Source organism: Anopheles stephensi, chromosome X, assembly GCF_013141755.1.
Source record: "Anopheles stephensi strain Indian chromosome X, UCI_ANSTEP_V1.0, whole genome shotgun sequence".
NCBI lineage: Eukaryota > Metazoa > Arthropoda > Insecta > Diptera > Culicidae > Anopheles > Anopheles stephensi.
The window spans coordinates 21,171,247-21,192,913 of record NC_050201.1 but is presented as its reverse complement, the minus strand read 5'-3'; the positions used below and the strand labels follow the sequence as shown (position 1 = coordinate 21,192,913).

The following is a 21,667-nucleotide window of genomic DNA, read 5'->3' as shown; positions in this document are numbered from 1 at the left end:
TCCTAGGGTCACTACCAGGCGCATGTTGTGTAAAGCTTTGCGCAGGAACGAAATCGGGACAAAGCTTGTGGGCAAATTCATACAGCCACTCGCCAGAAAAGCTTTCGCTCTCATTGATGTTGTTGCTGTTTCGCATCCTTCTAGCCTTTCTCCAAAGCGAATTAAGTGAAGTGGCGGGGTCTAGATTATTGACGTATCTACGCCAATAACCCTTTTTCTTCGCCTTCAACAGGTTTTTGCACGTTCTCTCTAGTCCTTTATATTTTTCATATAAGGACCTCGAGCCCGTGTCCCGGAAGGCTTTAAATGCCTCACGCTTCTTGGCAAAAGCCGCTTGGCAATCCTTGTCCCACCAAGGAGGGGTTTTTTTTTTAAATGTCCTTGCTTGGTGGGAGCGCCTTGTTTGGGTCTCAAGGGCGCACTTGTTTATCAGTGAAACAAGTTTTTCGTACTCCTTGACAGGAGACAAATCTTCCAAGTCAAGTGAAAGCGAAGCGGCTATTAATTCGCCGTATCTCGTCCAGTCGATGTTCCTCGTTAAGTCACATTTAACGGGGATTCCTTCTACTGGACATCCTCCCTTGATGTAGGAAATTTCTATCGGCAAGTGGTCTTTGCCGATAGGGTCCTGGATCACCTTCCAACTAAAATCCAGGGCCATTGCTGATGGACATAGAGACAGGTCCAGTGCACTCGCCCTACTTTGAGGTGTCTGCATCCTAGTTGCCTCTCCTGAGTTTAGAATCGAAAACCCAAATCGGTCGCAGAAATCTCGGATGATAGGAGTGCGAATGTCATCCTTATCACACCCCCAGTCGATTCCATGGGAGTTAAAGTCTCCCAGGATCAAAAGCGGTCCAGGCAAGACCGCTGCTAAATTTCCAAGATCCTCTTTGAACTTTTCAATTTTTTCTTTTTCATTATTGGTTATCGGGGGGATATAGATGGATGCAATTGTCACGTGAAGAACGCCCAGTTTTGCCTTAACTGCGACAGTTTCTATCATTTCTTGTCTAGGGGTGGGTATTCTGGTGAAAGTGTGACTCTTTCGAACACCAATCAGTACCCCCCCACCCCTAGTAACGCGATCTTCACGGATTATATTATATCCCGGGAAGGTTTGTTTAATTTCATCCGATAGCCAAGTTTCACAGAGGGCAAACACATCGCAGTTGTGTTCACCCACTAATGCTTTAAAGGAGTTTAGCTTGCCAAGCAAACTCCTACAGTTCCACTGTATGATAGTAGCCGTAGGAGTCATTAATCATCCAAACGGACCATCATACTTAAGCATGGCCATTGAGCCAGCCACTGTTTGATCATCCCCTTCAGGAAAGGAAGGGCCCAAGTAGCGATCATGTGCAGATGCTGCGGGAGGTTAAGGGTCATTAGGAGGGACTCAAGGATCTCGGAAAGAGACGGGGTGGGAGTTCTCGGGAAGCTCGTGAACTCCGTCGGAAAAACCAGGCTTTCCACCGGAGCTTCGGTCCGAGAAGATCGCTTCTTCTTGGGCTGCTTGTAGCCAGTTGTACCCAAAACTGCAAAAGGGTTCGACGCGATCGCTCCTTTTAGAGCGTCGCTGTAAGAGCCGCGTGCCCTGTCGGCTACCGATCTGCTCCTTTTGCAGTTTCCGGTACACAGGGCACAATCCAACCTCTTGCCACTACTCCCGACAATGCGATCATTTCTGGGATGGGGTTTTGCACTCCTCGGCAGCGTGAGCTCCTCTGCATTTACCGCAACATGTTTTGTGGGTACACAATGGTTCGGCATGTCCAATTCGGCTGCTCTTTGTACAAGTGGCCACCTTTGGCACGTATGGCCGTCCGATGTGTATCCGGAGACCTTCAAAAATGAGGGCCTGCGGGAGTACCCTCCTCTCAAACGTAATCCGGAGGGAGGAGGTCAAAACATACTTTTTCTTGTCCTTCGACGAGGCGTTTAATTTGAAAAGCTTTTTGGCTTCCAGCACTTTTACTTTTGGGGTGTCTGGTGCTTGGAAACCTCCAACACCTAATATCAGAATATCCTCCTCCGGGTTATCGAAGTCCTCGTTTACGCGGGTAATTTCGACTATACTACCGGGGATATAAACCCAGTAGTGCTCCACAAAATCTGGATCAGCCGCAATGACATTGGCTTAAGCCCGGTCCTTTGCGGTGGCCCTGACCTTATTAGGGCACATCCGAAACACATCGGCAACGCCCGGGTTTTTTCTATATAGCGAAGCCGCAATCGATTTAAGATCGAGAGTTTTTCGAAAATACTTAATATTTTTTATAATGCTTATATTTTTAAATAATGTTTCTTTGTTTGTTGGGTTTTCTTCTATTGTTTTTTTTCTGTTTGAGCTCTATGAGGTTTATGTTGTTCGTTACTCGTTGGTTTACCCTAATTACGATGTTTGCATTGCAAATGTCTTCTACAGTTCCCTCCTTTGAGTTAGTACCTCATTGTGCACTGTTTTGATATCCGTGCTTTGTTTATTTTCCTATCAAAAAGGATACTTATGTTCAAAGATAACTTTGGTTCTTGGTACATCAATGATTTTTTTTTTGTTCCTATCCTCTTCTCCTGGAAGCGCTAGGATCACTGTGAAACTATTTGTGTTGCGGGGGTAACTTTTTCCTAATAATAATACTTAATTTAGTATGAAGTTTCCATGTAATAAAAAAATCTGAATGAATAAATTACTGAATCAACAAACAAATAAATAAATAAATGTATGAATAAATGAACTTCTGAATGAATGATTTTCTGCGTCAATGTCGTAAATGTCTTTAATCACGCTCTCCACGGATGCAGCGAGCCATCTTGTTGTCCTTAGGCAAGATCGTGACGCGCTTGACGTGGATGGCACACAAATTCGAGTCCTCGAACAGACCCACGAAGTAGGCTTCACTGGCTTCCTGCAGAGCAGCCACAGCAGCACTCTGGAAGCGCAGATCCGTTTTGAAATCCTGTGCAATTTCACGCACCAACGGCTGGCACGGCAGCTTACGGATCAGCAAATCCGTCGACTTCTGGTAACGACGAATTTCACGTAGAGCGAACGTACCCGGCCGGTAACGATGCAGCTTCTTGACGCCACCGGCCGATGGGGCACGCTTACGAGCGGCCTTCGTAGCTAGCTGCTTCCGTGGAGCCTTTCCTCTGGTGAATTTCTTCGGTCTGCTTGGTAAGGGCCATCTTCCCTTCAGTTCAACGTTTTGATGCTCTGGTGAATTTCTTCGGTCTGCTTGGTAAGGGCCATCTTCCCTTCAGTTCAACGTTTTGATGCTCTTCGACACGATCGGTTTGGGTAAAGTTTAACGAATGTTAATGCATGTGTAATACTCCAGATATATTCAGCAATACGGCCAGGCCGTTCTTTATGAATAAAAAAAAAATACTCCAGATATACTCACCTTGCACTGTAATATGTCAACATATATGACCATTGAGCATGTCGGTGTGCATAAAACCGTCTGGTGGAATAAACGACATTCTTGATTCGATCATGGTGGAGCCAACATCCTTCTGTGTTCAGTCTTCCGTTTGTTACTTCTGTTCTTCGGTTTGGTTGCTTCTGCTGCAAACACCGTTCTTTCTGTGTTGGCCTGGGGTGTCGATTGTATGATAATTGTTCACTTCACACATGTTATGTCCCGTAGTGACGTTGTGGTGTGTATGTGATATGTGTGCGTGTGGGACATATATGTATTTTATATATACATATATATATATATATATATATATATATATATATATATATATATATATATATATATATATATATATATATATATATATATATATATATAAGTTATGAACACGCATACTTGTACAGTAAGCTATTGTTAGATTAAGAGCGTAATTTATAAATGTAGTAGTAAGAGCTATGTTAAGCAAATGTATAGTTGTAAAATTACAATCAGATTGGATCGGACCACCGAATAATAAAGTCGAAATTATCCAACTTCATAACTGGCGCAGCCGATACTGAACCAAGCGTTTTGTGTTCCGGTGTTAATAACCTTCCCCGAGAGAATATCGGAGATTTATGGGCACATCGCATGCGGTCAGCAAACCTACCCAAATGCTTGGCTAAATGACGTATTAGCCTGTAACCTGAACGAACCTGAACAAACCTGCAACCTGTTACGCTAAGTATTGTTCCAGGAATAATCATATTTGGAAGTTAGTGCTTATTGAACCGTAAGAGGATAGTGTTAATACGAAAATAGTGATTGAAGTCGAAAAAATGAATCCGGAGCATCCCATTCATTCCCCTTCCCAACCGCAAACTGAAGCTGTGTCGAGAATGATAGCAGAAGCAGATGCTATAATACGTTCGATGAAAATTCCCCAAGCGATTCGCGATCTTTTACCATTTAATGGTAATAAACTTAAGTTAAATTCTTTCCTACTTGCTGTAGATAATTTGATGCCGTTTGTTTCAACAGTAAGAGATACCCCTTATTACCCAATGTGGCTTCAAGCCATAAGAGCGAAAATTATAGACGAAGCCGATAATATATTAGTGATTCACGGCATTCAACTCGACTGGCAAGCCATAAAAGAAACCCTGATAGATCACTATGGAGAAAGAAGGAATAGTCAAAAGTTATTAGGTGAACTTTTCACTTTCAAGCAAAGTGTTTCAATAGAATTATTTATAACGATGTGATCAAAATACTAACGCAACTTATTAACAGTGTGCAATTTGAAGTAAGTGAAGCGAATGTGCGTGAGGATAGAATAGCAAACTACCGGGCCAACGCACTTCACGTTTTTTTGAGCGGAATACGTGAACCTATTGGTGGGATAGTTAGAGCCCGTAAACCCGACACATTACGTGAAGCATTCGATGCGTGTGTTGAGGAGATTGGCTATAGGAAGAGGACAAGTAACACTCACACGCGTGCGGTAAATGATTCTTATCAAGATACTCGTGCATTGCCGGTACACAATGACAGATACTCTTCGAATGCGCATAGAGCCAACACGAACACTACAAGACCTCAAAGTTTGCAGAGTCGTACGAGTGCTTATCCTCAACCGATGGAATTAGGTTCAGAAAGAACGAGACAAAGTACTGTCCGGCATCCTCCGTACAACTACCAAAACGAAACGTTTGTCCCAACCGGTCCTCCACAATTTCATGCGGAAGAATTGCAATGTACCGATAACGAAAATTTTGTTTCCGATCACGCACCCATACAGCAAAACGTAATAAATAAAAATTACTTACCCTATATCATAGTTACGCACAATGGAATAGCGATGAAACTTTTGGTTGATACGGGATCGAATAAGAATTACATCTCTCCTAGAAAAGCAAAGGCATTTCAAAAAAATTTTTGTCATCCTTTGTGCGTTCACAATGTGAACGGCTTGCATAAAGTTACTCAGTTTGTATCATTTCCACTATTTGGAAGCGGTAAACAAGCTATTTTCTTTATTTTCAAGTTTCATTCCTACTTCGATGGATTAGTAGGATACGAAACTTTACAAGAACTGGATACAAAAATTTATTGTGCAACCAATACACTGAAAATAGGAACTAGGGTAATAAATATGCAAAGGAAGTACCCGGACACTCACACACAAACGGTTAATGCTAACGAGGAAATTATGTGCGAAATAACTACATCTATTTCAAATGGCGACTTTTACATCGAGAATAATTTTTTCCTGTCTGAAGATGTAGTAATACTTCCGGGAATTTACAGCTCAAGCAATCATAAAACACGAGTAATGCTGAAGAACATTTCTAATAATTTGGCAGCCGTAAATCCCAATGAGAAGCTCAATGTTGAAATGAATAATTTTGAAGCAGTTAAACCTTCTGAATTTAAAGAAATTTACAAATCAGAATCATTAACGGATAGTATAAATCTAGAACATTTAAATAAGGAAGAAAAATCTAAACTAATTGAACTCTTAAAGGAGTGTAATGAAATTTTTTATACTGAAGGAGATAAACTAACGTTTACTAACGCTATTAAACATAAAATTATAACTACGGATGAGCTTCCCGTGTACAGCAAATCATATCGTCATCCATATTGCCATAAGCAAGAAATTCAAGATCAAATTTCGGATCTTTTAAAACAAGGAATCATTCGACCATCTAACAGCCCATGGTCATCGCCAATATGGATTGTACCTAAAATATCATCTCTCAATAGTTCTCCTAAGTGGCGCCTTGTCATCGACTACAGGAAATTGAACACAAAAACGATTGAAGACAGATACCCGATTCCAAATATTAGCAAAATATTAGACAAACTCGGACGTTCAAATTATTTCTCCACGTTGGATCTTGCTGCAGGTTACCATCAAATTGAAATCGATAAGAAAGACATTCCCAAGACAGCTTTTTCTGTTGATCACGGTCACTACGAATTTTTAAAGATGCCGTTTGGGCTTCGTAACGCGCAATCCACTTTCCAACGCGTGATGGATAATATTCTTAGACAGCACATAGGCAAAATATGCTTGGTTTACATGGATGACATCATTGTCTATTCCACAAGCCTCACGGAACATATCCAAAACGTTAGAAAGGTTTTCATTTGCATGAGAGAATATCACATGAAAATCCAACTATCGAAAAGTCAATTTCTGCAGAAAGAAGTCTCATTCTTAGGTCACATTGTTACACCTGAAGGTATTAAACCCAACCCAGATAAGATAAAAGCTATTAAGCAATGGCCGATTCCTACAACCGAAAAGGATTTAAAAGGCTTTTTGGGAGCTGTAGGCTACTATAGGAAATTCATCAGGGATTTCGCCCGAATTGCAAAGCCGTTAAAAAACTGCTTACGGAAGGGCGAATCTATAGGACATTCTAAGCAATTTATCGAAGCATTTGAAAAATGCAAAAACATCTTAACCAGCGGTACGATATTGCAACGACCTGATTTTTCACGAAAATTTATCCTTACAACCGATGCGTCAAATCATGCTATAGGAGCTGTACTGTCTCAAGGTACAATAGGTAATGATAAACCCGTGGCATTTGCGTCCCGCACCCTTTCAAAATCTGAAGAAAATTTGTCAACCATAGAAAAGGAATTGTTAGCAATTGTATGGAGTTGTAGTTATTTTCGCCCTTACCGGTAGGAAATTCACTTTGTACACGGATCACCAACCTTTGACTTATGGACTAAACCTGAAGACTCATAATAGTAAATTAATCAGGGGAAGGCTTGCTTTAGAGGAATATGACTACGATATTAAATACAGAGCAGGAAAGCAAAATGTCGTAGCAGACGCTTTATCTCGTATCGAAGTGAACGCAAACGAAAATAATCTTTCAACGGACGCTACTATTCACTCAGCCGACACAGACGACAGCGAATTCATTCCTATGACATTACTCCCAGTTAATCATTTTTCCAATCAAATCATCCTGCTCATTTCTTCCACTGAAAATCATACGATTGAACTCGTCTATCCTAGAACATACAGAAGAACTATTAGAAAGGCTCAATTTACGGAACAACAGATTGTCGAAATTTTTCAGAACTTCATGGATTTAAAGAAAGTTAACTGTATTTACTGTCCCACTACGCTAATACCCACGATACAGAAAGTTTATAAACAACACTTTTATCGATGTAAAACGTTCAGGATAAAAAATCGCTCACACTATGCTAGAAGATATTAAAGAGGCGCACGAACAAGATACAATTATAGAAAAGATACACAACGAAGCACACAGAGGAATTAGGGAAAACCTAAAGGTAATACAACGGAGATATTTCTTTCCGCACATGAAACAGAAAATTAAGAACTTTATTAGGCTATGTAAGGTTTGCAACACCGCTAAATACGACCGTAAACCGTATAGAATAACCATCGGAGAATCTCCATTACCAAAAAAGCAAATGGACATTTTGCATATCGACATATTCATAGCCCAACCCGACATGTTCTTATCTGCGGTAGATAAGTTCTCTAAATTCGCTGCTATCATACCTATAAAATCTAGAAGCATTCCGGATACCAGAAAGGCGCTTTTGAAAGTTATAAGCATTTACGGAAGACCCAAAATGATGGTCAGCGATAACGAACCATCGCTTAAATCCATTGAAATACGGGGCTTATTGGAAGATATTGGTATCGAAACGTATTTCACACCTATGAATAGAAGCGAAACAAATGGAGTTGTAGAAAGTTTTCACTCTACACTAGCAGAAATATTTAGATGTATTAAAGAAAAATATATAAATATATGGGGCGGTTCGGTGGCCGAGGCGACAGCGGCGCCGGTCTTCACACGGCAGGACCGGGGTTCAAATCCCATCCAGACCGCCTCCCCGTACGCAGGGCTGACTACTTTCCTATGGGTAAAACCAGTCACAGAAAGCCAGAAATGGCAGGCCAAGACCTTTCGAGGTTGTAGTGCCATCGAAGAAGAAGAAGAAAGACAAATTTAGAAGATTATCATCGAAGGAAATATTCAAAATAGCTAGCACACTATACAACGAAACAATCCACACCTCGACAAATCTAAAACCAAGTGAGATATTTTTTTGAATCAAAGATAATGAGGAAAGGCCAATAAGAATGAAAGAAATCATTCAAAAACGCGATGAATTATACGATGAGGTTACTTATCAACTAAAGAAGACGCAACGCAAAATGCTATCTCAGTGGAACCTCTCACGCGAAAATCAACCCACTCTATCTAAAGACGAAATTGTCTATCAAAGAGTACAGGGAATCAGAGATAAAAAAAGCAATATGTTCCAAGAAACTGTGGTAGAAACGGACAACCAGAAAACTTTTGTTGATGGTAATGGCAGAAAATTACATAAGTCAAAAATTAAGCGTAAATTCTAATCGGGACGATTAGAACTACAGGAGGAAGCAGTTATGAACACGCGTACTTGTACAGTATATAAGCTATTGTTAGATTAAGAGCGTTATTTATAAATGTAGTAGTAAGAGCTAGGTTAAGCAAATGTATAGTTGTAAAATTACAATCAGATTGGATCGGACCACCGAATAATAAAGTCGAAATCATCCAACTGCATAAATTATATATATATATATATATATATATATATATATATATATATATATATATATATATATATATATATATATATATATATATATCTATATATATATATATCTATATATATATATATACATATATATATATATAAGAAATAATATGCTGCTTCACGTCTTTCTTTATTGACGGTTGATTTTAGAAGGAAGTGTGTACTCGTACCCCAATGAAAATACTATTATTTTATTTATTTATTTATTAATTATCACGGCTAGGAGCCGTATTGTCAGCACCGCATGTGCTGACGAAATACAAATGTCGAAAACAAAATAATCACAAAGAAATTAACAAGGCATTTCCTCCCTGGTATTAAGCCTTATCCCGGGCATGCTCGGTTGTGGGTGTGTGGCGATTGTAGTGTGGAAATCCAGGTCTATTGTAGAATTTGTAGCAATGATTAGGTCCGGGACTATTCCTGGCGGTATTGTGTTGATGGTAGTGTGGTGTGTAAACGGATCATCCATCCGTGTATCGGATCTGGAGAGTGAAACAAAACTAAACAAAAAAAAACACAGCGTTTTGGACAGCACAAACATTTGCCTCTGTATAGTGTTCCTCAAACTGCCCAGCAGTGATAGTCCAAGCTCGACCAAGCCAGCACCGAATTCAGAAGCTATCGGCGAGTTCCCCTCTGTAACAGCAGGGTCTCTGCTAATAACGAGGAAGGACCCGCCGACCACCTCCGAAACCAACGCCAACAAGGCCGAACTCGCTCCATCAAGGCTAGGTAGAAATGAAGAACACTATTGCAGAAAAGTCTGCCTCTCTTCTAACGATAGTGTCGACTTTGGTCCCGGATGCTGTTGCTTCGTCAACGGATCACCCGTGGCACTACAAAAAAACACTTAACACTTACGACAAAGACAACACAACGAATAACAAAAAAGGAATGGCGGATATGGTTTGGTAGAAAGATGGGGATGCGGAATCAAAGGATAAGACCGTTGTCTCTGGCGAATCGAAAGATGAGCTTTATGTATGCGAGGTCTCTGGTCGCCAACCCTTCTCTAATTTCTGTGCCCGGTCGTCTGTCGATGCCCTCGACTGCGCCCAACAAGGAGGGTCTTGCGGTTTCAAACTCCACGCAGGACCACAAAAGGTGATCCAAATCGTGAAATCCGTCACCGCAGCCACACACCTTCGTCTGAGCCAGAGTTATACGCTGCAGATGAGCGTTCAACGCGAAATGATTCGACATAAGTCGAGACATCATGCGTATGAATGCCCGGTCTACAGAGAGCCCACCGAACCAAGGCCGCAGAGACACTTGCGGAGAGATCGAGAAAAGGAATCGCCCGAGATCATCCGCCTCCCACATGCTCTGCCAGCGAGACAGGAAAAGTGGCTGTGGTAGACGAAGAAACTCTCGGGCCGAGATCGGACGGTCGTAAAAAACGCCTTGTTGGACGCCTGTTTTGGCCAGTGAGTCTGCCTTCTCGTTGCCGGGAATTCCACAATGAGAAGGTACCCAAATTAGCGAAATCCTGAACGCCTTGTCGAACATGGAGCCAAGCAATTCTATGATTTTCATGGTAAGGAAATCCTGACTCTTAACAGCCTTCGGGGATCGTAGTGCTTCGATAGCGCTAAGGCTATCTGTAAAGATGAAGTACTGATCCGAAGGTCTCGCTGCTATAATCAATAGTGCGTACAAGATTGCGGCTAGTTCTGCGGTGTAGACACTACACGGCTCCCGCAATTTGAAAAATGCTTCGGCGGACTCACTAAAAACGCCTAAGCTGGTGCCTTCCTTAGAGGATGATCCATCAGTGTAATACTGGCTTCTTTGGACTAAATGGCCATATCTTTCCCTGAAAATGCCCGGAACTACCATCGGGCGAAGATCATTCGGTATGGTCTTAATTTCCTCGTGCAACGAGGAATCTGTTGTTAAAAGGGAACTGTAGGTCTCAGGAAGGGCAGCACGGTTTAATGCCTGTGGAGCGCTAGGTAGCGCCAAAAGTTTCTTCGATCAAGGGATTTGATACTGAAGAACGGACTAGAAGGCGAAGCGACAGTATTTCAAAACGAAGTTTTAGCGGCATCACTCCGGTCATCACTTCTAGGGACATGTTGTGTGTGGATTTCATGCTCCCTAGTGCGAGTCTAAGACAACGATACTGTAGCCTTTCTAGTTTGAGGATATGCGTGTTGGATGCCCAATGGAAGCATATGCTTCCATATTCCAACACGGATAGTACCGTTGTCTTATACAGTCGCAGGACGTCTGATGGATGTGCGCCCCACCAGAATCCTGTGACTGTCCTTAGAAAGTTGATTCCTTTACTGCAGTTTTGCACCAGATGGGTGATGTGTGTAGTCCAGTTTAGCCTTGAATTGAACCAAACACCAAGGTATCGAAAATTGTCGGTAGTTGATATCTTTTCACCGTACAAAAAGACATCAATTTTCGGGTCAAATAGTCTTTTCTCCCTGTTTTTCGTCGTGTCGCTAAAAGGAGAAAAGACTACCATCTCAGTTTTCTTTGCAGAGAACTTGATACCAAGGTTTTCAGACCACTCGGCAAGGTTGTCCAAAGTGGTTTGTAAAGCCAGTTGTATTTCGGCGGCGTCCCTGCTTGCAAAAGATATGACGCCGTCGTCAGCCAATTGTCTAATGCTGCAGTTTGGTGCTAGACAAGAATCTATTTCACTGACATAGAAGTTATATAGCAGGGGGCTCAAGCAGGACCCTTGGGCAACTTGGGACCCAGCCCCACATTTTCTAATTTTTGACTCAGCTTGTATGGTGATACTGAGTCAAATGCCCCCTGTATATCCAGGAAAATAAATCCCATGTTCTGCTTGCGTGAGTTAAAACTCAAAAATGTTTTTATGTTGGGGATGATCCGCTTTATTCGCCTCTTGTTTGCTGCAGGGTCCGATTAGGACTGACTTTATAATTATTTTTATGTTTATAAGTTTACAGTAATGGATATAGGAGTGGTATGGAAGGGGAGGAGGTCACGGTCACACCAAGGAGTTGGTTCGGCCACGTGACGTTAGGAATGTTCCGGCGTCGGGTTGCTGGTCTCACGGTCGGAGCAGCGTTGGCCGGCCGGAATGCTGAGGCGTCGAAATGTTGATCGTCCCATGGTCGAGGCGGTGTTGGATTACATCGTCGTCGAGTACTGCTGATGATGTTGTATGTTGCCGATGTTGAATATCGCCCCCTCCTAAATTTGAGGCTCCGTACGAAACAGTTCTTGCATCGTGATCGGCTTGAACTCCGATGCTAACATCATCCTACTTGTCGACGACGTCTCCGTTCCGTTATTTTGTGGAGTCTGAGTATCTGGCATCGCGTTGATTTGTATCTTGACGTTACTTTTCTTTTTCGACACGTACACATACACCGAAATTATTATCAGTACCAATAACGGGGTGCTAATGATACTGCTTACAGACCATTTCCAGGACCAGGATAAACTGTTGTTATCCGGGGATGTCTATTACTTGCGTCGAAACCATTGTCTTGTTAGTCAAAATATCGCAAGAGTCGTACGATATTGATATTGATCCGGTAAGATTTCGCCCATGAATACCACATGTCGAATCTAGGATGTACCATTGGTCTGTGCTGATCACGATGTTGCCCGTGTTGACATTGATGACCTCTGATTTCGAAGGATTTGCCACATAATCGCAGATTGCTGACTGCCCTTTAATCAGATGCGGGATGCACATTGAGTTGTCTTCCTCAATATTTTCTGCGAGGTAGATGTCGTCTTCTAATGTTGACACCGTGAACATTTGGGATGTGATTGATAGGTAAAGGGAATTGGGAACATGAACTTTCTTATTTCTATTCGTAATCGCATACACCTGTATTTTTCGATAAACTTGATTCCAGTTTAGGGACGCGTATCAGTAATAAAATTTCGTTCTTGTTAACAGCTACCTTAGTTGTTGTTTTTGACAAAGCTTCTATAAAAAACTGTTCTATATAAAAACTGTGTTTCTTCAATTGAATGAAACTCTTTTAAAAAAACCTGAAGCTCATTCTGAATGGCTCCTATTTCGAAATGATGTACGTAAATTGTCATTCCCGTTGCTACTCTGGCTTCTCCTCTATCGAATGCAATTATCGGTATGTTTTCCAGGCTACTGATTGTAACATTTTGTGCCATCACGCTGGGTATCAATTTGTGAATATAGTTTTTTTTACGATTTAATTTTAAGATCATTTTTATGCACCTTCCTTCCTTCTTTTGTTGTGACTGTTGATCTATTTATATTTGCAATCTCAATTTTTTTAAATGGCTTTGCATGTTTAATCCTTCTTTTTGTCTTCATAAAAACTTTAGCTGTTTGTGGAATAACTTCCTCCTTTCTCTTTTTATTGTGCCAATCAATATCCTTATCTTATTTCTTTTTTAAATTTTTATAGACTTGTTCAAGTATTGAGGTCGTGTCCTTTGAGGGAGTAATAATTTCAAATGGGCTAAATTTAGTACAAGAATGTATTGATTTGTTATATTTTAAAACTGAAAGGTTCACTAAATCCAAAAGTGTTTTTTGTGGATTTTCATGCTTGGTTATACGATACAACTCTAGCAATGTGGAGTGAAAACGTTCAATAGCGCCGTTAATTTCACTACGACCCGTAGGTGTTATATATGGCTTAATGTTGTAGCTATTAAAAAAGCACATCATATCGCCTGAATTCAAAGACTTTTCGCCATCCATTACCAATGTATCTGGTGGTTTGTGTCTTAATACTATCTCCTTCAAAATGGATAGAATGTCTACTGTTGCTCTTGAATTTATTTGCTTGACTTGAGCATACTTAGAGAATTTGTCAATACATGTTAAAAAATGATTATTCTCCAAAAACAGTATGTCAACGTGCATAATTTCAAATGGAGACTGAGGTATTGGAGTTCTTTGCAAAGGATATTTGATAGTTGAGCTGTTATATTTGCACTCGTTGCAAATCATACAATCTTTTATATATCCTCTGATCTTAGATGTCATGTTTGGAAAATAATATTTTTTCATTATTTTCATCTTATTCTCCTCCAGACCTCTGTGTGCTAAGCTATGCTCTTTGTTTATTACTTCCATTTGATCACTAGGGCTTTCGATATCCTCTAATATTTTCTGGGAAAATCGTATTTTTAGTATATTTTGTCGACCGTAGTGTTGCTTATACACATTTTGTATTTGACCCATAATTCCTTCACTAGTATGTAATCCATTTAATTTCGATGGATCAAAATGCGATCTTAGAAAATGCAATATCGTTTCATCGCTTAAATCCCTTATTTTTACGTATACTCTTTTATATTTTTCAAAAGGGTACGTTACTATGACGCTGTTTTTTCCTTTTTCCAAAAATACCTGGTGACGAAAAACATTCATTGGTGCTTCTGTGGCAGGTATGAAAAATGTGTCCGATTCTTCAGCTGAATGCTTCGTTGTCGTCATAGAGCATACAATTCTGCTCAATGCATCAGCGACTACATTTGTTTTTCCAGGTTTGTAGACTATTTCATAGTCATGTTCTTCGAGAAATGCTTTCCATCTCTTCAATTTGGCATTCGTATTTTTTTCGGACAATGTAAAGGTTAAAGGCTGATGATCGGTAACAATTTTAAATTTAGCACCGTATAAATAATTTCGCAAAGTCTTTAAAGACCATATAATAGCAAGCATTTCTTTCTCTGCTACGGAATATGCTTCCTCTGTTTTTGACAAGGAGCGAGATGCAAAATGTATTGGACGATCTTTTCCAATTTCTCCTTGTGATAATACTGCTCCAATGGCAAAATCAGATGCATCTGTGGTTAGTATAAAGGGATTGTTGTGATCGGGGTAGATTAAGATATCCTATGATGACAGTATGGCTTTAAATTTTTCAAAACATTCCATTTACTCTGAGGAAAATGAAACTTTTTTACTTGAAGCCGGATTCTTAATTCCTCTCAATAGATTCGTAAGTGGTTTTACAATTTTAGCAAAATCACGAATGAATCTTCTATAGTAGCTCATTAGACCAAGGAATGATCTAAGGCTTTTTATGTTCTTAGGTGCAGGGTATTCTTTGATAACTTGAATTTTCTGGGGATTTGGTTTCACTCCGTCGCATGATACAATGTGACCAAGGAATTCTATTTCTTGATGCATAAATTCTGATTTATCCATTTGAACCTTTAAATTTGCTATATTCAGTGTATTCAGAATTATATGTAAATTTGTTAGATGATCGTCTATTGTTTTTCCAAAAACAATTACGTCGTCCATGTATGTATAACATATTCGTCCTATATGTTCACGAAGTATATCATCTAATGCTCGTTGAAAAATGGCCGGTGCATTTTTCAGTCCAAATGGCATCCTTGTGTATTCGTATTTGCCATTGTTTACGGCAAATGCTGTTTTCTCCATATCTTTAGGATTCATTGGTATCTGATGAAATCCTGAAGCGAGATCCAGCGTTGATAAATATTTCTGACCTCTGAGTTGGTCTAAAATGTACGTTATATCCGGCATCGGATAACGTTCGCTAATTGTCTTTTCGTTTATTTTTCTATAATCCGTTACCATTCTAAATTTCTTTTCACCGGTTGGTCCACTTTTTTTCGGGACTATCCATACTGGTGATGTCCATGCAGATCTAGATGGTCTTATAATTCCATCTTGAAGAAGTTTTCTAATTTGTAGATTTACTTCTTCCGTATATGCTGCAGGATATGGATATACTTTTTGATGTACTGGTCTTTCGTCCGTTGTATTTATCGAACATGTCACTTTTGTGACGCATGTTAATTTTTTGTTTGGTTCATAAAATACTTCCTCCATATCAAATTAATATTTGCACCAGTGTCAATTAAAAATGGGTATTCCCCTGATGTAGTACGCAAAAGGATGTAGGGGAGAAATGGAGCTACCATTTTGCGGTCCATCCTAAAAAATTAGTTGTTCCAGCTTCTTTTTCTAATGACTTATGTATTTCCACTTGTTCCAGTGTACCGTCTATAGGGTACGCTTGACTGGGATGCCTTTGCTGGGACGATCCTGGTCGGGGTCTTTTGCTTAGCGTTTGTTTGTAACCACTCTTTGTGGCCCTTGAATTCATCGATGGGTCTACTTCCATTGGAATAGGAGCATTTTGTCTCGGATAATATTTGTACCCGTTACTATTATTATTCCTGTGTTGATATTGAAAACTGTTGTTCATTTGTGGCTGAACAGGAGGATGTACGTACAAACCTCTCGGCACAGGAACTGTATTAGGAGCTCTTTCGTTCCTAAAAGGTGCTGACCTTATATTAGCATTGCCATACTCCAGACAATAATTGTAGGCAGCATTCAAATTTGGTGGGTTGTAATTTTTTAATAAAAAGCAAAGAGGTTTCTCAAGCCCTCTAATTAAACTATCTAGAGTTTTTTCTCTAAAGTAGTTTATGTGTACATGAGCATTCCTATTATACTAACTATCTGCATGTACCTGCATAATAATTGCAGTTTGCAATTCGTTTACCCTGCTGAAATAAATGCTAAGAGACTCTTTTTGTCTCTTATAAATCAGCGTCAACTCATGATCTAATGTCTTTAGATCTCTTTTGTCTTTGTAGTACAGCAATAGAGTTTGCTTTATGGTTTCCCAAGAACCATCTATGCAATTAATGCAGTTAAGCACATCAGCAGCTTCTTCTTGAATTTTACGTCTAACAGTACCTTGAAGAATATGATACTGTATTGTGTTCTTAGGCACACGTTCGTACATTTGAAATATTTCCTCAACTTCTATTATCCAACGCGTTAGGTCACTGGCTTTTCCATTAAACACCGGTAAATCTCTAACATAATCCGGAACACGGCCTATGTCCAAAAATTCATTTGGTGCTAGATGCTGTTCCGACATCTGAGCAGCATGGGCTGGTTCATTGTTGGTTGTATTTGGAAACATTCTGTTTCTATCAAACACTGCAGTTCTTTTGAATTTCCGAAAAATTTTGAATAATCAAATTTAAACAAAAACAAATTACACACAAAGGTCAATACTGAGAAAAAAAAATCACAATCAATACACACAGTGCTAAATTTTCCACAAACCGCAATGAAAAAAAAAAACGCAATTCACTCAAATTACACGTCCCTACACTTTACACTTTGGCACAAAACTTTCTTATCACTTGTTTGTTGAGAGAGTAAGAAATTATTCCACTTATAATATTTTGTCAAAACCTGTTCGTAGCACTAATTTTTTCCGATACTTTTCCTATCACAATTCATAGGTATTATAAACAACAATTATATAAAAATATAACTTAAAAATAACTCACAGCAACATCAAGGCGACAGCGTGACTCATCTTTTCGGGTTGATCCTGTACGTGGCTGCGGTGCGGAGATTGGGGCTGTCCGTTTTGTTCCTCACGGGATCTACTAGGGGTCCTCTCTTCCTTCGGGGAGACTTGTCCGTGATCGCTGCTACGGTGTTACAACACCATTCGGGCGCCAGTTAAAACTCAAAAATGTTTTTATGTTGGGGATGATCCGCTTTATTCGCCTCTTGTTTGCTGGAGGGTCCGATTAAGACTGACTTAATAATTATTTTTATGTTTATAAGTTTACAGTTATGGATATAGGAGTGGTATGGAAGGAGAGGAAGTCACGGTCACACCAAGGAGACGTTAGGAATGTTCCGGCGTCGGGTTGCTGGTCTCACGGTCGGAGCAGCGTTGGCCGGCCGGAATGCTGAGACGTCGAAATGTTGATCGTCCCATGGTCGAGGCGGTGTTGGATTACATCGTCGTCGAGTACTGTTGATGATGTTGTATGTTGCCGATGTTGAATACGGTAACTCGTGCACGAGCAAGCTCTATTTCTGTAACCAGAAGTGCTAAGCAGTCATTAGAACCCCTGGCTTTACGAAAACCAAACTGGGTATTCGAGAGAAGGTTGTTCGATTCCAACCATTCTTCTAGCCGGAAAAGAATCATCCTTTCAAGGAGTTTCCTCAGACACGACAGTAACGATATTGGCCGACACGAGTCGTGTCTTGATGGCGGTTTGCCAGGCTTCAAGATAGTGACAACTTTCACTTCTCTCCACTCTTGCGGGACGCTGTTGACCTCCAACATATTGTTGAAGATGCTTAACAGACGTTTCCTCCCTATGTCGGGCAGATTTTGAAGCAATTTGCTACTAATCTGATCCAGACCCAGGGAGGAATTTTTGCTTGATAGGAGAGCAAGTGATAGCTCTACCATTGTGAACGGTGAATCCATCCTAGGGTCACTACCAGGCGCATGTTGTTTGAAGTTTTGCGCAGGAACGAAATCGGGACAAAGCTTGTGGGCAAATTCATACAGCCACTCGCCAGAAAAGCTTTTGCTCTCATTGATGTTGTTGCTGTTTCGCATCCTTCTAGCCATTCTCCAAAGCGAATTAAGTGAAGTGGCGGGGTCTAGATTATAGACGTATCTACGCCAATAACCCTTTTTCTTCGCCTTCAACAAGTTTTTGCACGTTCTCTCCAGTCCTTTATATTGCTCATATAAGGACCTCGAGCCCGTGTCCCGGAAGACTTTAAATGCCTCACGCTTCTTGGTAAAAGCCGCTTGGCAATCCTTGTCCCACCAAGGAGTGGGAGGTTTTTTAAATGTCCTTGCTTGGTGGAATGTCCTCGTTTGGGCCTCAAGGGCGCACTTGTTTATAATTGAAACAAGTTTTTCGTACTCCTTGACAGGAGACAAATCTTCCAAGTCAAGTGAAAGCGAAGCGGCTATTAATTCGCCGTATCTCGTCCAGTCGATGTTCCTCGTTAAGTCACATTTAACGGGGATTCCTTCTACTGGACATCCTCCCTTGATGTAGGAAATTTCTATCGGCAAGTGGTCTTTGCCGATAGGGTCCTGGATCACCTTCCAACTAAAATCCAGGCCCATTGCTGATGAACATAGAGACAAGTCCAGTGCACTCGCTCTACTTTGATGTGTCTGCATCCTAGTTGCCTCTCCTGAGTGTAGAATAGAAAAACCAAATCTGTCGCAGATATCTCGGATGATGGGAGTGCGAATGTTATCCTTATCGCACCCCCAGTCGAGTCGATCCCAGCGGTGCATAATATGAGAACCCCTCTCAAATCATTCAATTTTGAAGCTCTTCTCTCTACCTCTATGATACAAACTACCTCTGCGGTCCATAAGCTGCTATGTCGTGTGATTGTTTGTTACCTCTCCTCCTGCCTTGATTGTCTTGCTCATGTTCACTGTCTACTCGCAAGTATTCTTTACGTGCTTCACGGTGGATTTTTCTTTGCATAATAATTTGGTATCAGTGTTGTGACAGTTTGATAAAAACAACATTCAGAGAGATAAGATTGGCTATTTTACAGTTTTTAGTTCCTTTTTATTGAATTTTATACTATTTCGGACTAAATCATCATGTCTAAGCGTTCAAAGCAAACAGAGAATTTCTACAAAAAGCGAAATCGATTGCTGGAGGAAGCTGGAAGAAGTGTTGATGAATTAAACATCACGCTAGAAACTGTTTCGACTTCTGTTTGGCCGGATTTGGGAGTGGGTAAGTAAAAAATACTTAGAAATGCTTCTTGTACATAGTTAACAGATAAACTTAATGTAAGCTTTCAATTTTCATTATCATTTACAAACTATCGTAATTTTCAGAAGTTTTACAACAGGATCTTGAATCGCTTTTTACAAGATATTGTTCTGTACATCAAAATCCAGCAACACCTTCAGATACTACTGACCAGAACAATGAAGGAATCGATGAGATGGATGATCCGGTTAAAGAAATTGTTGATGCCAAGGACCCGTACTCATTTATGCAAAATTTGAGTTTGAAAGATGCACTTGTGCATCTAGTGATACAGGGTCGTGCTTCCCGTTTCCTAATTGAAGGTTTTCTTGCCATCTTAAGGAAATATTTCAAAGCCAAAGTTCCTAAAACAAAACGAACGCTTCTTAAAACACCAACGCAGATTGGATCTGGAATTATGGTATCATGGCATCGAAAAAGTTCTTGTAACATACTTTGAGCAAGTCTTTTTTTAATTTGTTAATTATTCTAACAAATTATTATTCTAACAATCTGTTATTGCGCCGGTCTTCACACGGCAGGGCCGGGGTTCAAATTCCATCCAGACCGCCTCCCCGTACGAAAGGCTGACTACTTTTCTACGGGTAAAATTAAGTCACAGAAAGCCAGAAATGGCAGGCCGAGACCTCTCGAGGTTGTAGTGCCACAGAAGAAGAAGAAGAAGAATTATTCTAACAATTTATCATGAATTTAATAACCAGAAAAAGATTCATGCAGTTAAGACTATACAAAAACGGAAAAAGATAATTTGGATTTTGAAAGCTTCTAATATATTTCTATTTTCAGAAACATTGTTCCAGAAGTAGACGCATTTACGGTGGATGTCTCTATTGATGGACTTCCACTCTTTAAAAGTTCCCGGAAGCAGCTTTGGCCAATTCAAATAAGAATTGCTGAACTTTTAAAGCACCCAGCAATGATTGTTGGAACGTTTGGAGGATCGAAAAAACCGGGTAGCTAGGAGGAATTTTTAAGACCTCTAGTTGAGGAAATAAATGATCTTCAGCGAAGAGGTTTGAAGTTTGGAGATAAGCAGATCTCCTTTTCACTTCGTGCCTTTATTGTCGATTCGCCAATGCGGGCCGCTTTGAAAGGTAGGTTAATTTTAATACTAATTTTAAATCATTTAAATCAAAATATTAATTGTTGTATCTAGCTGCCATGAGCTTCAACGCCAAACATGGATGCTTAAAATGCACATGTGTAGGCACTTCAATTGAGGTTGGACCCGACAGCAGGAAAATGATATTCGATTCCATAAACGCAGAACCACGAACGGATGCTGGGTTTAGGCAGAGACTAGAGACAGCAGAGCAGAGACTCCACCATGAAGAATGGCGTACCCCACTAGAGGACATCGATGGCTTTTATATGGTCGAAAGTTTTCTTGTATCAGATAGGCTCCACTTAGCCGATGAGGGTATAACCCAAAAAGTTTTAGTTGGGCTTACATCCAATTTGTTCGAGCGTTTTGTTCACGTGTATCCTAGATGGAAGGAAGCAGTATCTACATACATGACAAAAATATGGCTTTCTTTCGAGATACATCGAAGACTACGTTCCCTAAACAAATTGCCGTTGTGGAAAGCTGCCGAGTATCGGACATTTTTACACTACACAAGCGTTGTTTCATTGAAATATTTCTGTTCGCAAGATGGAGCTTTCAATAATTTTTTATTCTATTTTTGTGGACTGACAATCTTTTCATCAGTAGAACATCAGCGACATTGGCCAGTAGCAAAAATAATGCTGGACGAATTCGTCAGACACTTTGCGAAATATTACGGTCGCTCAAACTTGATCAGCAATGTGTATAATATCCAGCATATTGCAGAAGAAGTTTTTAAGTTAGGACCACTGGATTCGTTTTCTGCCTACGAATTTGAAAATAATTTGAGGTTCGCGAAACAATACGAAAAATCGGGGACCAAGACCATTGAACAAGTTGCTGGCCGACTGATTGAGCGCGGTCACATCATCAAAGCCTGTAACGATCGTGTGCAATCCTATCCACAACTAAAAGC

The 21,667-nt window shown here is 40.3% G+C and overlaps 2 protein-coding genes across 2 annotated transcripts in view; one reads left to right on the top strand and one right to left on the bottom strand.

Annotated features, from left to right (window-relative positions):
• LOC118513984 overlaps positions 1–21,667 on the top strand; it is a 493,738-nt gene that overhangs the window by 220,654 nt on the left and 251,417 nt on the right. The gene's annotated exons all lie outside the window — the stretch shown is intronic.
• LOC118514136 (histone H3.3C-like) lies at positions 2,781–3,253 on the bottom strand. Its single transcript, XM_036060736.1, has 2 exons — positions 3,232–3,253; positions 2,781–3,169 (listed from the first exon to the last, which is right to left on the bottom strand). The coding sequence occupies exons 1-2, from the start codon at positions 3,251–3,253 to the stop codon at positions 2,781–2,783; spliced, it is 411 nt and encodes a 136-aa protein (XP_035916629.1).